This window comes from Lepidochelys olivacea, assembly GCF_965140295.1.
Source record: "Lepidochelys olivacea isolate rLepOli2 genome assembly, chromosome: 2".
In the NCBI taxonomy this organism is placed as follows: domain Eukaryota; kingdom Metazoa; phylum Chordata; order Testudines; family Cheloniidae; genus Lepidochelys; species Lepidochelys olivacea.
Window position 1 is genome coordinate 169,531,983 of NC_140412.1, and position 18,939 is coordinate 169,550,921.

At 45.2% G+C, this 18,939-nt stretch overlaps 1 protein-coding gene across 1 annotated transcript in view; it reads right to left on the bottom strand.

Moving 5' to 3' along the window:
* The window catches only part of UPP1 (uridine phosphorylase 1), a 35,779-nt gene extending 17,316 nt beyond the window's left edge, over nucleotides 1–18,463 (bottom strand). Inside the window, exons 1-2 of the mRNA XM_084620330.1 lie at nucleotides 17,725–18,463; nucleotides 14,593–14,660 (exon numbers count right to left, since the gene is read on the bottom strand). Of these exons, the coding sequence (XP_084476456.1) occupies nucleotides 14,593–14,645 (53 nt within the window). The 5' untranslated portion in view covers nucleotides 14,646–14,660; nucleotides 17,725–18,463. The remainder of the gene's footprint in view (nucleotides 1–14,592; nucleotides 14,661–17,724) is intronic.
* Between the last annotated feature and the right edge of the window lie 476 nt (nucleotides 18,464–18,939).

Genomic DNA, 18,939 nt, shown 5'->3' on the forward strand with positions numbered 1-18,939 from the left:
GCAGGGAGCAGGGGGAGCGGCTGCTCCCCCAACTGATCACGTCAAAAGTGGCGCTGGGGCTGGGGAGCAGTTCCCCTGCGTGCCCCCCATCCTGGGTTACCTGCTGTGGTGCAGGCGGCCCTTGTTGCACCCCCCTGCCCTAGCTCACCTCTGCCTCCCTGGGCCTGAGTGTGAAGCCGCCCGCCTGCTTCTCAGCCCGCCCTGGCTTCCTGCGCTAACAGCTGATTTGCGGAAAGCTCGGGGGGGGGGGGGGAGGCGGAGAAGCAGAGCGGGACGGTGCTTTCAGGGGAGGAGGCGGAGCAGAGGTGAGCTGGGGCCAGGGGCGGGGAGCTGCTGGTGAGTGCTTTGCACCCACCAAATTTTCCCCAGGGGTGCTCCAGGGCTGGAACACCCTTGCGGAACAACCGGTTCTAAAAGGGCTTCTAAATTTAACAACCGGTTCTAGCGAACCGGTGCAAACTGGATCCAGCTCACCACTGGTTACAGACACTTCTCTCTGTCCCTCCACCCTAATCCAAGTCTGACCGCTCCAACCTGTTCCTCTCCCAGTCCTCCCCACCCCGGCCCTTTGTCCCAGTACCATTTTTCTTGGCCAGCCAATCCTAGTCTCCCCCTCGCAGCTTCCTGTCCAAATTCCAGTTCCACACCCAATTCCCAGTCCCAAGCTCCTCGTCCAGCCAGTTCCAGTTCCCCCAACCCTAATTTTTTGTCTCTAGTCTTTTTACCCAGCCAGTCCCAGTTCTGCTTTGCACTCCAGCTCCTCATCAGACCTATCTGGCATCTGTCCCCATTCCTCCACCGACTGGTTCCCAGTCCCAGTGTCCTTGTCCAGCCAGTTCCAGTCTCCTCCCTTCCCTTCAGACCTGCTTTATCATAGAATCATAGAATATCAGGGTTGGAAGGGACCCCAGAAGGTCATCTAGTCCAACCCCCTGCTTGAAGCAGGACCAATTCCCAGTTAAATCATCCCAGCCAGGGCTTTGTCAAGCCTGACCTTAAAAACCTCTAAGGAAGGAGATTCTACCACCTCCCTAGGTAACACATTCCAGTGTTTCACCACCCTCTTAGTGAAAAAGTTTTTCCTAATATCCAATCTAAACCTCCCCCCCTGCAACTTGAGACCATTACTCCTCGTTCTGTCATCTGCTACCATTGAGAACAGTCTAGAGCCATCCTCTTTGGAACCCCCTTTCAGGTAGTTGAAAGCAGCTATCAAATCCCCCCTCATTCTTCTCTTCTGCAGGCTAAACAATCCCAGCTCCCTCAGCCTCTCCTCATAAGTCATGTGTTCTAGACCCCTAATCATTTTTGTTGCCCTTCGCTGGACTCTCTCCAATTTATCCACATCCTTCTCGTAGTGTGGGGCACAAAACTGGACACAGTACTCCAGATGAGGCCTCACCAATGTCGAATAGAGGGGAACGATCACGTCCCTCGATCTGCTCGCTATGCCCCTACTTATACATCCCAAAATGCCATTGGCCTTCTTGGCAACAAGGGCACACTGCTGACTCATATCCAGCTTCTCGTCCACTGTCACCCCTAGGTCCTTTTCCACAGAACTGCTGCCTAGCCATTCGGTCCCTAGTCTGTAGCTGTGCATTGGGTTCTTCCGTCCTAAGTGCAGGACCCTGCACTTATCCTTATTGAACCTCATCAGATTTCTTTTGGCCCAATCCTCCAATTTGTCTAGGTCCTTCTGTATCCTATCTCTCCCCTCCAGCGTATCTACCTCTCCTCCCAGTTTAGTGTCATCTGCCAACTTGCTGAGGGTGCAATCCACACCATCCTCCAGATCATTTATGAAGATATTGAACAAAACCGGCCCCAGGACCGACCCTTGGGGCACTCCACTTGATACCGGCTGCCAACTAGACATGGAGCCATTGATCACTACCAGTTGAGCCCGACAATCTAGCCAGCTTTCTACCCACCTTATAGTGCATTCATCCAGCCCATACTTCCTTAACTTGCTGACAAGAATACTGTGGGAGACCGTGTCAAAAGCTTTGCTAAAGTCAAGAAACAATACATCCACTGCTTTCCCTTCATCCACAGAACCAGTAATCTCATCATAAAAGGCAATTAGATTAGTCAGGCATGACCTTCCCTTGGTGAATCCATGCTGGCTGTTCCTGATCACTTTCCTCTCATGCAAGTGCTTCAGGATTGATTCTTTGAGGACCTGCTCCATGATTTTTCCAGGGACTGAGGTGAGGCTGACTGGCCTGTAGTTCCCAGGATCCTCCTTCTTCCCTTTTTTAAAGATTGGCACTACATTAGCCTTTTTCCAGTCATCCGGGACTTCCCTGGTTCGCCACGAGTTTTCAAAGATAATGGCCAATGGCTCTGCAATCACAGCCGCCAATTTCTTCAGCACTCTCGGATGCAACTCGTCCAGCCCCATGGACTTGTGCACGTCCAGCTTTTCTAAATAGTCCCTAACCACCTCTATCTCCACAGAGGGCTGGCCATCTCTTCCCCATTGTGTGATGCCCAGCGCAGCAGTCTGGGAGCTGACCTTGTTAGTGAAAACAGAGGCAAAAAAAGCATTGAGTACATTAGCTTTTTCCACATCCTCTGTCACTAGGTTGCCTCCCTCATTCAGTAAGGGGCCCACACTTTCCTTGGCTTTCTTCTTGTTGCCAACATACCTGAAGAAACCCTTCTTGTTACTCTTAACATCTCTTGCTAGCTGCAGCTCCAGGTGCGATTTGGCCCTCCTGATATCATTCCTACATGCCCGAGCAATATTTTTATACTCTTCCCTGGTCATATGTCCAACCTTCCACTTCTTGTAAGCTTCTTTTTTATGTTTAAGATCCGCTAGGATTTCACCATTAAGCCAAGCTGGTCGCCTGCCATATTTACTATTCTTTCGACTCATTGGGATGGCTTCCCCCATCCCGCGCTGTTTCTGTCACTAGTTCCCACTCCAGTCTCTGAGAACAACCAGTCCCCATCTCCCCTCCAAGCTAGCTCCCAGTCACCTTGCCCAATAAATTCAAGCCTCCCCATCACATCCTCTTCCCCAGCTCCCAGGCTCCTGACCCAACCAGTCTCAGTCTTCACTTTCTCTCTCCTTCCCAGTCCTCCTGCACTGAACTCTGTGACAGTTTCTCTCTTTCCTCTAATTTTAGTACCAGTCTCACCAAGCTTCTTGATCCAATCTATTCCTTTCCTTCCCCTCCCAGCCCTCCCTGATTCTGCTCTCCAACCTCTCTGCATTCAAGTTATGTGGCTTCCTCCTTCACACTGCCTGGACACCTGATATGGGGGTTGCGAGTCATTGAAAGCACAAGAGACAGGCTCCCTGCTTTCAATTCAGGTGCCCAGCCATGTGGGGATGGTGCATGCCCAGTCCAGACACGTGTATGAGCTGTGAGGGGATGGAGCATGCTCAGTGAGCACAGAATCTTTGGAGAATTTAGCAGCAAAATTCTATGACATTCTACTGAGCATATGTGAACTATGAAGTTTCAAAGACTTACAACTTTGTCAAATTTGAGCATATTTTTAGGGGACCAAAGGTACATCCCTGACACCCAGACCTCCTCATGCAAAATTTCAAGCCCCTGCTCCAAAGCATGGAGGTGCTAAAGCTTCTCAAAGAAGAAGTTGGAAGAATGTTAACATTGCAAACCAGTGTATTTTCCCTACCAGCCTGCATGGAAAATTTCAGCCCTAATGGCTGAAGTTTGAAAGTTATAAGGAGCTGAAAATGGGATCTTATAATGGCTCGTGTTAGGCAATCTTAGTCCTGGTCTACACTATGAGTTTAGGTTGAATTTAGTAGTGTTAGATTGATTTAACCCTGCACCCGTCAAAGCCATTTTTGTCAACTTAATGGGCTCTTAAAATCGATTTCTGTACTCCTCCCCGATGAGGGGATTAGCGCTGAAATCGACATCGCCGGGTCAAATTTGGGGTAATGTGCACGCAGTTCGACAGTATTGGCCTCCGGGAGCTATCCCACGGTGCTCCATTGTGACTGCTATGGACAGCACTCTCAACTCGGATGCACTGGCCAGTGCATCCAGGAAAAGCCACGCAAACTTTTGGATTTCATTTCCTGTTTGGCCACCATGGCAAGCTGATCAGCACAGGTGACCGTGCAGATCTCATCAGCAGAGGTGATCATGGAGTCCCAGAATCACAAAAGAGCTCCAGCATGGACTGAATGGGAGGTACTGGATCTGATCGCTGTATGGGGAGATGAATCCGTGCTATCAGAACTCTGTTCCAAAAGACGAAATGCCAAAATATTTGAAAAAATTTCCAAGGGCATGAAGGACAGAGGCTATAACAGGGACCCACAGCAGTGCTGCATGAAACTTAAGGAGCTCAGGCAAGCCTACCAAAAAACCCAAGAGGCAAACGCCTGCTCGGGGTCAGAGCCCCAGACATGCCGCTTCTATGATGAGATGCATGCAATTCTAGGGGGTGCCCCTACAACTACCCCACACCTGTACGTGGACTCCTGCAAGGGAGTCTCACGCAACAAGGATGAGGATTCTGGGGACAAGGACAATGAGGAGAAGGGGGAGGTTAAAGATAGCGCACACCAGGCAAGCAGAGAAATGGTTCTCCCCAACAGCCAGGAACTGTTTATCACCCTGGAGCTAATACCCTCCCAGCCCGGGCTCCCGGACCTTGAAGGTGAAGAAGGCGAGTAAGTGTACCTTTGTAAATATAATACACGGTTTAAAAGCAAGCGTGTTTAAATGATTAATTTGCCCTGAAGACTTGGGATGCATTCGTGCCCAGTACAGCTAGTGGAAAAGTCTGTTAACATGTCTGGGGATGGAGCAGAAATCCTCCAGGGACATCTCAATGAACCTCTCCTGGAGGTACTCCCAAAGACCTTTGTCATAAATATAAAGGGAAGGGTAACCCCTTTGAAATCCCTCCTGGCCAGGGGAAAGCTCCTCTCACCTGTAAAGGGTTAAGAAGCTAAAGGTAACCTCGCTGGCACCTGACCAAAATGACCAATGAGGAGACAAGATACTTTCAAAAGCTGGGAGGAGGGAGAGAAACAAAGGGTCTGTGTCTGTCTGTAGTCCTCTTGGCCAGGGACAGAACAGGAATGGAGTCTTAGAAGTTTTAGTAAGTAATCTAGCTAGGTATGTGTTAGATTATGATTTCTTTAAATGGCTGAGAAAAGAATTGTGCTGAATAGAATAACTATTTCTGTCTGTGTATCTTTTTTGTAACTTAAGGTTTTGCCTAGAGGGGTTCTCTATGTTTTTGAATCTAATTACCCTGTAAGATATCTACCATCCTGATTTTACAGGGGGGATTTCTTTATTTCTATTTACTTCTATTTTTTATTAAAAGTCTTCTTGTAAAACACTGAATGCTTTTTCATTGTTCTCAGATCCAAGGGTTTGGGTCTGTGGTCACCTATGCAAATTGGTGAGGCTTTTTATCCAACATTTCCCAGGAAAGGGGGGGTGCAAGTGTTGGGAGGATTGTTCATTGTTCTTAAGATCCAAGGGTCTGGATCTGTAGTCACCTAGGCAAATTGGTGAGGCTTTTTACCAAACCTTGTCCAGGAAGTGGGGTGCAAGGTTTTGGGAAGTATTTTGGGGGGAAGGACGCGTCCAAACAGCTCTTCCCCAGTAACCAGTATTAGTTTGGTGGTGGTAGTGGCCAGTCCAAGGATAACGGGGGTAATATTTTGTACCTTGGGGAAGTTTTGACCTAAGCTGGTAAAGATAAGCTTAGGAGGTTTTTCATGCAGGTCCCCACATCTGTACCCTAGAGTTCAGAGTGGGGGAGGAACCGTGACAACCTTGCAAAAGGTTTCTGGGGAGGGCAGCCTTATTGCGTCCTCCATGGTAGGACACTTTACCACAGCAGGCCGGTAGCATGTAGTCTGGAATCATTGCATAAGAAAGCATGGTAGCGTGTGGTCCAGGTGTTTGCTGGCATTCAAGCAACACCCGTTCTTTATCTCTCTGTGTTATCCTCAGGAGACTGATATCATTCATGGTCACCTGGTTGAAATAGGGGAATTTTATTAAGGGGACATTCAGAGGTGGCTGTTCCTGCTGAGCTGTTTGCCTGTGGCTCAAAAGAAATCATCCCTGCTGTTAGCCACGTGGTGGCGGGAGGGGTGAAGCGCTCATCCCAGAGAATCGGGTGTGTGGAGGCTTTAGCTGGGTTTGTGCTGCACATTAACCCGAAAACATCAGCCCCTCCTTTTAAATGGCCAGTGTGTCTTTTTCAATTTTACTCTCCATTTTTTGCTCCCGCAGCTGCAAATGTTTCAACGCTGCCACTAGCATCTCCATCCCAGAGGCTAGCGCAGATAAGATGATGAAAAAAACGCACTCACAATCAAATGTTCTCTGAGCTCACGCAGTCCTCCCACACTGAAAGAACCCAGCAGAATGCATGGAGGCAGACAATGTCAGAGTCCAGGAAAGCACAAAATGAACGCGAGGACAGGAGGGGTGCGCGAAGGATAGATGGCTGGAGCAACAGGAGAGGTGTTGGCACCGTGATGAGAGGAGGCAGGATGCAAGGCTGATGCTACTGGAGGATCAAACTGATATGCTCCGGCGTATGGTTGCGGTGCAGGAAAGGCACAGACCGCCACTGCAGCCCCTATGTAATCAACCACCCTCCTCCCTAGATTCCACAGCCTCCTCACCCAGACGCCCAAGAAAGCGAGGGGGGCGCTCCAGGCACCCAACCACTCCACCCCAGAGGACTGCCCAAGCAAAAGAAGATTGGCATTCAAGAAGTTTTGAAGTGCAGTGTGGCCTTGTCCTTCCCTCCTCCCCCACCCCACCCGGTGCTTCCCTCCTCCCCTACCCCTCCCAGGCTACCTTGGCAGTTATTCCCCTAATTGTGTGATGAATTAATAAAGAATGCATGAATTTGAAACAACAATGACTTTATTGCCTCTGCAAGCAATGATCGAAGGGGGGAGGGGATGGCGGTTGGCTTACAGGGAAGTAGAGTGAACCAAGCGGGAGGGTTTTCATCAAGGAGAAACAAACAGAAGTGTCACACAGTAGCCTGGCCAGTCATGAAACTGGTTTTCAAAGCTACTCTGATGCGCACCGCGCCCTGCTGTGCTTTTATAATCTCCCTGGTGTCTGGCTGCGCGTAATCAGCGGCCAGGGGATTTGCCTCAACTTCCCACCCCGCCATAAACGTCTCCCCCTTACTCTCACAGATATTGTGTAGCACACAGCAAGCAGTAATAACAATGGGAATATTGGTTTCTCTGAGGTCTAATCGACTCAGTAAACTTTGCCAGCGAGCTTTTAAACGTCCAAATGCACATTCTACCACCATTCTGCACTTGCTCAGGGTGTAGCTGAACAGTTCCTGACTACTGTCCACGGTGCCTGTATATGGTTTCATGGGCCAGGTCATTAAGGGGTAGGCTGGGTCCCCAAGGATAACTATAGGCATTTCAACATCCCTAACCGTTATTTTCTGGTCTGGAAAGTAAGTCCCTTGCTGCAGCTGTTCAGATAGACCAGAGTTCCTGAAGATGGGAGCGTCATGTACCTTTCCTGGCCATCCCATGTTGATGTTGGTGAAACGTTCCTTGTGATCCACCAGTGCTTGCAGCACCATTGAAAAGTACCCCTTGCGGTTTATGTACTGGCTGCCTTGGTGGTCCGGTCCCAAGAAAGGTATATGCTATATCCCCACCACAGTCAGGGAATCCCATTGCAGCAAAGCCATCCATTATGACCTGCACATTTCCCAGAGTCACTACCCTTGATAGCAGCAGCTCAGTGATTGCGCTGGCTACTTGCATCACAGCAGCCCCCACAGTAGATTTGCCCATTCCAAACTGATTCCCGACTGACTGGTAGCTGTCTGGCGTTGCAAGCTTCCAGAGGGCTATCGCCACTCGCTTGTGAACTGTGAGGGCTACTCTCATCTTGGTATTCTTGTGCTTCAGGGCAAGGGAAAGCAAGTCACAAAGTTCCATGAAAGTTTCGTAGCCACTAGGAATCATCCCAGACCCGCAACACTATGCGGTCCCACCAGTCTGTGCTTGTTTCCCAGGCCCAGAATCGGTGTTCCATGGCATGAGCCTGCCCCATTGCCACCAGGATGGCCAAATTGCTGGGGCCCATGCTTTGAGAGAAGTCTATGTCCATGTCCTCATCACTCTCGTCACCGCGCTGCCATCGCCCCCTGCCTGCTTCTGGAGGTTCTGGTTCTGCATATACTGCATGATAATGTGCGAGGTGTTAACAATGCTCATAACTGCTGCTGTGATCTGAGCGGGCTCCATGCTTGCCGTGGTATGGCATCTGCAGGAGAGCAGAGTTGCAGGGGAAGCAGTAGTTGGATGACAAGTTTTGCAGACCTACTGCACCATCTGCTGCCAGGACACAACAGCTGAGCGGGCTGCACGCTTGCCGTGGTAAGGCAAGACAAGAGCAGCCGAGCAGAGTTGCAGCGGAAGCAGCGGATGACGAAGGTCATTTTGAGGACCTGTGAGACCACCAGGAGAGCAGAGTGGCAGTGGAAGCGGTGGATGATGATGGTCATATAGAGGACCTGCGAGGTAGATTCATAGCACCAGGAGAGCAGAGTGGAAGCGGAAGTGGTTGTTCGATGACAATAGTTTGCAGCCCTACTGCACCGTCTGCTGAAAGCAGTATGACGCGCGCACGGAAAAAAGGCACAAAACGATTGTCTGCCATTGCTTTCACGGAGGGAGGGGCGACTGACGACATGTACCCAAAACCACCTGCGACAATGTTTTTGCCCCATCAGGCATTGGGAGCTCAACCTACAATTCCAAGGGGCGGTGGAGACTGCGGGAACTGTGGGATAGCTACCCACAGTGCAATGCTCCGAAAGTCGACGCTAGCCACGGTACTGTAGACGCACTCCGCCGACTTAATGCACTTAGTGGGTGTCAAGGTTCCTCCCCCACTCTGAACTCTAGGGTACAGATGTGGGGACCTGCATGAAAAACCTCCTAAGCTTATCTTTACCAGCTTAGGTCAAAACTTCCCCAAGGTACAAAATATTACACCCGTTGTCCTTGGACTGGCCGCTACCACCACCAAACTAATACTGGTTACTGGGGAAGAGCTGTTTGGACGCGTCCTTCCCCCCAAAATACTTCCCAAAACCTTGCACCCCACTTCCTGGACAAGGTTTGGTAAAAAGCCTCACCAATTTGCCTAGGTGACTACAGATCCAGACCCTTGGATCTTAAGAACAATGAACAATCCTCCCAACACTTGCACCCCCCTTTTCCTGGGAAATGTTGGATAAAAAGCCTCACCAATTTGCATAGGTGACCACAGACCCAAACCCTTGGATCTGAGAACAATGAAAAAGCATTCAGTGTTTTACAAGAAGACTTTTAATAAAAAATAGAAGTAAATAGAAATAAAGAAATCCCCCCTGTAAAATCAGGATGGTAGATATCTTACAGGGTAATTAGATTCAAAAACATAGAGAACCCCTCTAGGCAAAACCTTAAGTTACAAAAAAGATACACAGACAGAAATAGTTATTCTATTCAGCACAATTCTTTTCTCAGCCATTTAAAGAAATCATAATCTAACACATACCTAGCTAGATTACTTACTAAAACTTCTAAGACTCCATTCCTGTTCTGTCCCTGGCAAGAGCAGCATACAGACAGACACAGACCCTTTGTTTCTCTCCCTCCTCCCAGCTTTTGAAAGTATCTTGTCTCCTCATTGGTCATTTTGGTCAGGTGCCAGCGAGGTTACCTTTAGCTTCTTAACCCTTTACAGGTGAGAGGAGCTTTCCCCTGGCCAGGAGGGATTTCAAAGGGGTTTACCCTTCCCTTTATATTTATGACAGTGGGGACACACACAATTGACTATATAAAATCACTTTCTAAAAAATCCACTTCTATAAATTCGACCTAATTTCGTAGTGTAGACATGTAATAGGGAGTGCTACCAGCCCTGCCTAAAATAATTTCATAATAAGCAGTGAAACTGGTTGTGGAGCCTGCAAGGCTAGGGAGGAGGTGAGGATGGGGGTGTGGTAGGCAGGTACAATGTGCATCACACCCTCCTGCCACATGAAGAAACTGCAGCAAAGTTCATATGGCATGAGGCTGTATTATATTTCAACCAGCCCTCCCACCTTCTTGAGGATTTGAGGGGCAGTCCCTGTGGAAATCCCAGGCAGAGTGGATCCATTGGAGCCATGCACCCAGACCATAGTGGGAGGAAAGCAATGACAGAATTTGAGTAGGGGCTGGCGAGACTGGTGACAACACAAATGGGGATCTGAAAGAGGAGATAAGAGAGACAATGTGGAAGAAATGGAAATCAAAGACAACATAGTAGGGAGAAAAATACTGAAGAGTAAGAGAAAACAGAGAATAGAGTGTAAAAAAGAACAGAAAGGGAAGAAAAGACATAAATAAAGACTGGTTTCAGAGTGGTAGCCATGTTCATCTGTATCAGCAAAAACAACAAGGAGTCCTTGTGGCACCTAGTCTCTAAGGTGCCACAAGGACTCCTTGTTGTTTTTTTAAATAAAGACTGATAAACCATTTGTCTAGAAACAGCTCCTCTGACTAGTTAGTGAAAAGAGGTGGTGCATCCAGAAAAACCTGACTGAGGAACTAGAATATGCCAAGAGCAATGGGAAAATATCAAATCCTTGACACTTTGATACCCTCACATTAAGTTGAATGCAGACCAGATAGAGGAAAATTATATATGCAAATTCTGTATTAGGCCATGGAAACTTTGCAAAAGTCAGCTTACAAAGTGAAGCCATAGCAGGTTGGAAACTCTAACTATTAGCCAGAAACTGGTGTAGACTCTTGGTGTACCCCTCAAAGTACTTTGTGATTATGGATGCCAATTTTGGTTGGACGAATTCCTGGAGATATCATTACATGACATAATCTTTTATTAAAGATTAATCTTTCATTCTTGGAGACTCCAGACCAATCCTGGAGGGTTGGCAATCCTATTTATGATACACGAGGCCAAAGGCCCAGTGCCTTCTGCACCCAGAATCATGAACTAATAGCTTAGGCTTTGTCTACACTTGAAAGTTATATCTACATAGTTACGTCAGTCGGGTATGAAAAAACCACAGCTCTGACCAATGTAGCTATGCCAACATAGCATCGAGTGTAGACGCAGCTATGTGGACAGAAGAATGCTTCGGTTGAGGTAGCTATCATTGTTCAGGGAGCTGGTGTTCCGACAATGACAGAAAAAAAACCCTTCCGTCAGCGTAGGCTGAGTCTACTCTACAGGGGTATGCTGACATAGTCTCTGCAGCGCACACATATCCTCAGTAATGCATACCCTGGAGTGGCTCATTTCTGTTGGGAATATGGCTTAGTAAATTTAGGTTTAATCTTTAAAAAAAACAAGTCAGTTTTATGGAGGTTTATGTAACATATCCTTCCAGTAGGGAAATTAGTTCCCAGTGAAAGAATTGGAGAAAATAGGGAAATGTTATAAACATTTTTCCCCTAACAATTTGAATATATGAATAGTTTAATTTTTTCCTAACAATTTCTCTCTAAGATTCCCTGGGCTATGTAGTCCCCTTCTCCCCCTCCCATCCTCTCTGCAGAGAGTCAGATCTGTGAGGTTGTGGAAGGGAGCTGAAGGAGATTTTAACCAGTAGTGTAGTCAAGGGTAAACGGAGTTGCCCACTTCTCATTTGGGGAATATGGAGTTTAGTTTAGGTTAGTTTACCTACTTCTTTTTTTACTCCTACACCACTGTTTTAAACTGACCCATCCCACACAATGTGACAAATCACCCTTTCAAAATCAATTCACTGTCTTTTAGAAAAACTAAATGTTCATTAAGCAACAGTTTTTCATTTGGCTTTAACAAGAGACAATGGCTGAAAAAGCAGATTGGCATTTTGGACAGTTTAGCCATGCGCTCTCCCCACATCTCACTGGTTCTAACTGTCCTCAGAAAGTACTTGGGTTACCTTTGTTCTCCTATTATCCCTCCCGGTATTTAACACACTTGGTGTAGGGATGATGAGGTTGCAGCCATGCCCCAGAGAGTGCTGATGATCAGCTATGACATCATCAGAAAGGCCCAGCTGGCTCTGCAGATTGTGGCTTTGGACAATCAGTGTCCCCAGACCAATACTCCACAGTATCACTCAGAAGTATTTCTGCCAGATTACATGGGACTTAACCTCTTTGTACCAATAATACAGAGCAATTACTTGACTATGGTGATATTTGCTGGAGTCACTGCAAGATTCAAACAGGATGTGTTTTAGAATCATTCAACAGTTTGTTTTTGCACGTGCAGAAAACATTTTCTTTTTATTTGGACACCAGCCCCTTCGTGATAAAAGCGCAACCCAAGACACAATGAAGTAAACTGTAATACACTAATCTCTCTCTCTCTCTAGATATATGTTAGGGCTTTTGATTAATCACAGTTAACTCACGCGCTTAACTCAAAAATATTAATCACGATTAAAAAAATAATCGCAATTAATTGCAGTTTTAATCGCAGTGTTAATAGAATACCAATTGAAATTTATTAAATATTTTGGATGCTTTTCTAAATTTTTATATATATTGTATTTTGTGTTGTAATTGAAATAAAAATGTGTGTATTATTTTTTATTTTAAATATTTGCACTGTAAAAATGATAAACAAAAGAAATAGTATTTTTCAATTCACCTCATACAAGTACTGTAGTACAACCTGTGTCATGAAAGTGCAATTTACAAATGTAGATTTTTGTTTTGTTACATAACTGCACTTAAAAACAAAACAATGTAAAACTTCAGAGCCTACAAGTCCACTCAGTCCTACTTCTTGTTCAGCCAATCGCTAAGACAAACAAGTTTGTTTACATTTACAGGCAATAATGTTGCCCTCTTCTTATTTAGACTGTCACCAGAAAGTGACAACAGGCATTTATATGGCACTTTTGTAGCCGGCATTGCAAGGTATTTACATGCCAGATGTGCTAAACATTCGTATGCCCCTTCATGCTTTGGCATGTGTTGTAATTGAAATCAAGATATCTGATAATGTAGAAAATATCCAAAAATAAATGGCATTCTATTATAATTTAACAGTGCAATTAATCCCGCAATAATCATGATTAATAAAATTAATTATGAGATTAATCACACTGTTAACAATAATATAATACCATTTATTTAAATAGTTTTGAAAAATACTATTTCTTTCATTTATCATTTTTACAGTGCAAATATTTGTAATAATAATATACACTTTGATTTCAATTACAACACAGAATACAATATATATATGAAAATGTAGAAAGACATCCAAAATATTTAATAAATTTCAATTGGTATTCTATTGTTTAACAGTGGGATTAAAACTGTGATTAATTGCGATTAATTTTTTTAATCACGATTAATTTTTTTGAGTTACTCACATGAGTTAACTGTGATTAATCAACAATCCTAATATATATAAATCCACAAATATTGTCAAATTCACAAGGCATGTTTCAACACCACTGTCTTCATGATTGGCTTTAATACTGTGTCCCTCCCTCCTTCTGTCTGCATTTTGTCCTTATAGGGCCACACCCTTTAATCAGATGCATACAGATGGACCCCTGCACCCACAGACACCTAGGGCCTTGGGCTCCAATCTTGCAAACACTTACGTACGTGATTAACTTTACTTCAGCAAGTAGTGCCATGAGTTTACGATAGTAAAGTTTTTGCAGCACTGAAGCATTACATGGTAAGCTCTTCAGAGCAGAGAACTTTTCCTCTTGCATCTGTGTGAAGTGCCTCCCACATTTTAGGTGCCAGCTAAGTAAATAAAAAATATCTGAGGGCTAACCATTAATCTTTGACACTCAGTTTCTTATACCAACACAAATCTAAAGAAAGAATGAGATAATTGGATTGAAATATTTGTTCAAAATTCCAAAATACATGGGATGAAATTCTGGCACCATTCAAGTCAATGGTAAAGCTCTCATTGACTTCAGTTGAGTCAGGGTTTCATGCACAGTCTACACTCGATTTTCCAGTATAAGTATACTGGTATAAAGAAAAGGAGGACTTGTGGCACCTTAGAGACTAACCAATTTATTTGAGCAACAGCTTTCGTGAGCTACAGCTCACTTCATTGTAGCTCACGAAAGCTTATGCTCAAATAAATTTGTTAGTCTCTCAGGTGCCACAAGTCTTCCTTTTCTTTTTGCGGATACAGACTAACACGGTTGCTACTCTGAAACCTGTCTTTATACTGGTATAGTTATTCTGGCAAACCCTTCTAAATTAGACACAGCTTATACTTCAAGAGTGCTGGTGTCTGAACTAAATAAAACTATACCTGTCAATGCACTTTTTTGCCAGTATAACTGAGTCCACACTAAGGCTTTTCCCAGGACAAAAATGTTGGAAAGAAATCACGTGCCTAACTGATATTACAATAGCAGTGAAAGTTTTGAGCTTAGACCTGGCCGCAGTCCACATATGTGCTGTAGAGTTTTACTATTTAAAACATTAGGTTATGAAATGAAAAACATGCTATTTGGGAGGAGTTAAAAGTGGTACATTTATATACCTTCAAAGTAGATACTGAAATTAGTTTTGGTTCTTACTTTGATGACTGTTCATCCTCAGTCTTCTTCTCAGCTGTTATACCAGGTGCCATTTTATACAGTTAGACCTGAAGGAAGAAAACAGTGTATGGTACTTCAGTGACAAAATAAGGCCCTGATCCTGCAAAGATCTACATGCATGCTTAATTTTACACACTGCTTAGTCCCATTTTAAAATTAGTTTCATTAATTGTAACGCAGATGTTGCATCTAGTCTACATAGTCATTACTCTTAACTATAAAACATTAAATAAATACATTAATAATAAGGTCCACACATAATACAGCTCCTTCAAAAATGGTGAAATTTCAACAATTTTTTAAAATATGCATTTATCCAAAATTAAAATGGACAATTTTACAGCTGATGCCAGCGGGTTAAATATCTCTGCATCAAAACTTGAACTACACAAAGACATTTTTTGTCATTCTTATGCAAAACACATTCTGTATGACTAAGACAAATTATAAAATGTCGTAAAGGAAGTTCTGCATCATTGCTGAGCCCAAATGAGTACACAAATAAATGGGAGGTGAACACTATTGAGTCAAATCTCTTCCTTAAAGAAACACTCAACCTAATGACTGCAATAGAAGGAAAGAGTCAGATTTTGCAACAAAATTACAAAATATTTTTTTTCCGAGAAAGAAACACACAAGATCTGATGAAAAAAGCCCGAATATTTACATGTGGGAAAAGAGAAGTGTGTTGCCCCTTTTTGACCCCAGTGGCTAGTTAAAAGTTTGGGGCCCTGGGGATGTTCCAGTTGGAAGCAGAAATTGATTGTCTAGTATTTTTCTTGATGCAGCCTGTTTACTTACAAGGAATGAGCAAAGTCCCTATGTCTTTGAATGTGGAAGGAACCAAGAACGAAAGGGGCAATTTCTTAGGCTATGTCTACACTATGGACCTTACAATGACACAGATGTACTGCTGCAGCCGTGCCGCTGTAAGGTCTCCTGTGTAACTGCTCTATGCCAGCGGGAGAGAGCTCTCCTGTCGAAATAATTAAACCACCCCCAATGAGTAGTGGTAGCTTTGTCGGCGGGAGAGCATCTCCCACTCACATAGCACTCAGCTTTTGTGAGTGAAACATGTCGGTTGGGATAAAAACTTTGCCAACAGAAGTACTAGTGAAGACAAAGCCCTAGTCTACACCCCCCACGCTATGTGAGCCAACACCAGACCCCAAAGTGCTCTCTCTAACTTTTTTTCCCAGGGTCACACTGTGATTAGTGGCTCGGAGCTCCTACTTGGCTTTCTTGCCTCTCCCTCTGTCTGTCCTCAGTTTGTATGTGATCTCTAGACACACACACACACATACACATCTGTCCTCACTTTGTCTGTGATCTCTTTCTCTACACACACACACACAACCTACCCGTAAAAATATTCAGACAAAAGTTCCCGGGCAGGTTCACACAGGGCAGGTTGTTTTAGGCGGGGGCTTATGTTCACAGTTATGTTAACTGGGGTTTTAACTCAACTTATAACAAGTTTTACCCCGCTCATAACAAATTATTGAGTATTGGGAATGTGTTGATGCTTAGAGGAATGGTTTTTCCTTTATTTAGGGTAATCAGCTCTATCAAAAGAAACTATATTAAAATGCATAGAGACATTGCAGTAAACTATAAGAGTACTGGGTCAAATTTCATCACCAGTTACACTGATCCAACCCCATGGACTTGCCTCTGTTATTATAGTCAGGCATCATTACAAGTGCTTAACAGAGGAAGATATCACTGTTAAATGGGTTAATATCTGCATAAAGTCATGCTACACTTTTAGGCAATTATTGATCCAAGTATGTGAGAGAACTGGAATTGTATTATTTCCAATAATAAGAATGTATAATTGTATAACTAATATATTATACTTATGTATCTAGGCTACATTTGATCCCAGTTGGAGAAGAAGACTTTCACATTCTGTTTAGTGCCTAAACTGATGAATGAATAAATGATTTTTGAAGTAAATTTACAACAATTTAAATTATTTTCAGGACTTTTAATTTTGGATCTTTAATCCTCTTTACTAATGGAATCAATATTCACTTCAATACGCTAGTGTGTTATAGATCGCTAGATGCATAGATTAATACAAGCTACTAAAATAGAAAATATTACTTAAAAGAAAAGGAGTACTTGTGGCACCTTAGAGACTAACCAATTTATTAGAGCATAAGCTGCCACAAGTACTCCTTTTCTTTTTGCGAATACAGACTAACACGGCTGTTACTCTGAAACCTGTCATTACTTAAAAGAAAAATTTTCATTTAAGATAGCCATGGAAACTATTTTAACAATCCTCCTTTTCTATGATACAATTTACATTAGATAGGTGTTAAGAAATTATTGTTTTCTGAAGAAGGTACACAGTATATAGTACAAAACAGGTGCAAATTTCAAAACTAGAAGTAGATTCCCTATTTTAATCAGTGTTCAGATTTGATGATTAATATTTTACAACTATGCAAAGCCCATAATTTTTACTGTGGCTTTCTTTGATTAATGTCTTATCAGTACTTTTTTAAAATAGGAGCTAACTCTCAGGTTCTGCTCTATCTCCTGTTAAACTCATTGGAATGACTCCTGCTGACCTTAACAGGAGTTGGTTAAGCCCTCAATTTTCAGTGTGAGCATATTTTTATCTCATCCTTAAGTGATTGCTTCCATTATATAGCACTTCTGCAATAGGCTTTCCGTTCATATTGTATGCCTACTTCTGTATCACTCAGATAATGACAGTTCAGTATGGGTTTCTTCACATGAGGAACCCCTAGCTGATCTGTTAGTCTAATTGTGAAACACGGGTATACTTTGCTCCAAAGAAAAACTACCTCCCCGGCCAAACAGCTGACCCCATAAAGCTCTCTCTACCAGTACCAGCACAAATTCTGGCATTTCATAAAAGAACAGTACAGTGCTGTTGGTTTCAAGATTCATCTCCTCATCAGCAAGGGGAGGGACAAAGAAATGAAATCCCAGTTCCCACAAGGGGCTTCCAGTACCGGATTTTTAACTAGGAATGATGAATATTGGGCACAATAGCAACCGACACACTAGGCATCTCTCCGCCCAGTTAAAGGGGGGCATTGCTTGGCTTCCGTTGCACCAGCTGTAACCTACCTTGCGGGGAAGGAGAAGCCGAACTCCAGCGGCTGCCCAATTCCAGCGGCTCTCAACGGTATCTGAATGGCGCAAGCTAGTGCGCCGGTTTCCAAGCTGGGAAGGAAACAGGGGAGTCAGGTCTCTGGCAGAGGTGGGTGCCGCTGCTGGACCAAGCTCCGGGACGAGGGAGCGGCAGGAGGTGGGCGAGCAGCATATGCCCTTAGCAACGGCACGGCTCCTTTTCACTCCTCCCTGGCTGCGGAAACCGAGTGCCGTGAGTAAGCACCTTGCTCTGTGCCCTCAGTGCCCTTTCCTGGCACCGCCCCGCCGCCGCCGCCGCTCGGGCTCCTCCTGGCCCCCGGGAAGGGCACGTAGCCCCGCCCCAGCGCCGCGGCGGCGGCTCTTGCCTGGCCGCCTCTCGCAGCCCGAGCCGTGCGGAGAAGGGGTTTCCTCCGTGCCCCGCGCTCACCTGCGGCAGGTGAGGGAGCCGGCGGCGGCGGCTGCTGCGGCGCCTCTCGGGTCGCGACCGGCTGGGGGCTCCGGTCTCCCTGCGTCCCCGTCGCCGCTGCCTTCTCCGGCTGCTGCTGCTGTTCCCACGGTCACCGGGCTGCCGCCGCCGCGGGGGACACTGCACGGCGCGGCGGCGGTGTCTGGGGAGAGGCGGGTCGGGCTGAGCTGCCTGTTTCTCCCGCCCAGGCTGAGCAATGCTGGAAAAGCCGGGCCGGAGACGTGAGAGAGTGACAGGGCGTGGAGGGTTTCAGCCGGTGGTTCCCAGGATGTCTCTGTGACGCGTGTGTGGGCGGGCAACAAAGAGTGTGTCGTGTGTGTGTGTGTAAAGCAGGACAGTTGCGTGTTTCATTCTCTGTGCATGCTGCAACTGTGGGTCACCATGCTTGTGCAAGTAACTGTGGGTCGCAGAAAGTGTGCGAGTCTGTGTGGACTTGGGAGTGTTAATTACGTATGTGATACGATGGGTATATATTCAATTTATTGTGTAACAGGAAGCATGTGTGTTTACAAGTGTATATAAGTGTGTGTTTAAAACTGTATATACCCCACTACACATACAATCACCCAGGTGTAACAGATTGTGTGTATTTGGCCTTGTGTATATTAGGACATGTTACCTGTGGGGGGAACTGGATGTATGTGACTGTCTCTGTGCGCGCGCAATGGGATGTGTGTTTACTTTTGTTTCGGACAAGGTGGGGGAGGTAATATCTTTTATTGGAC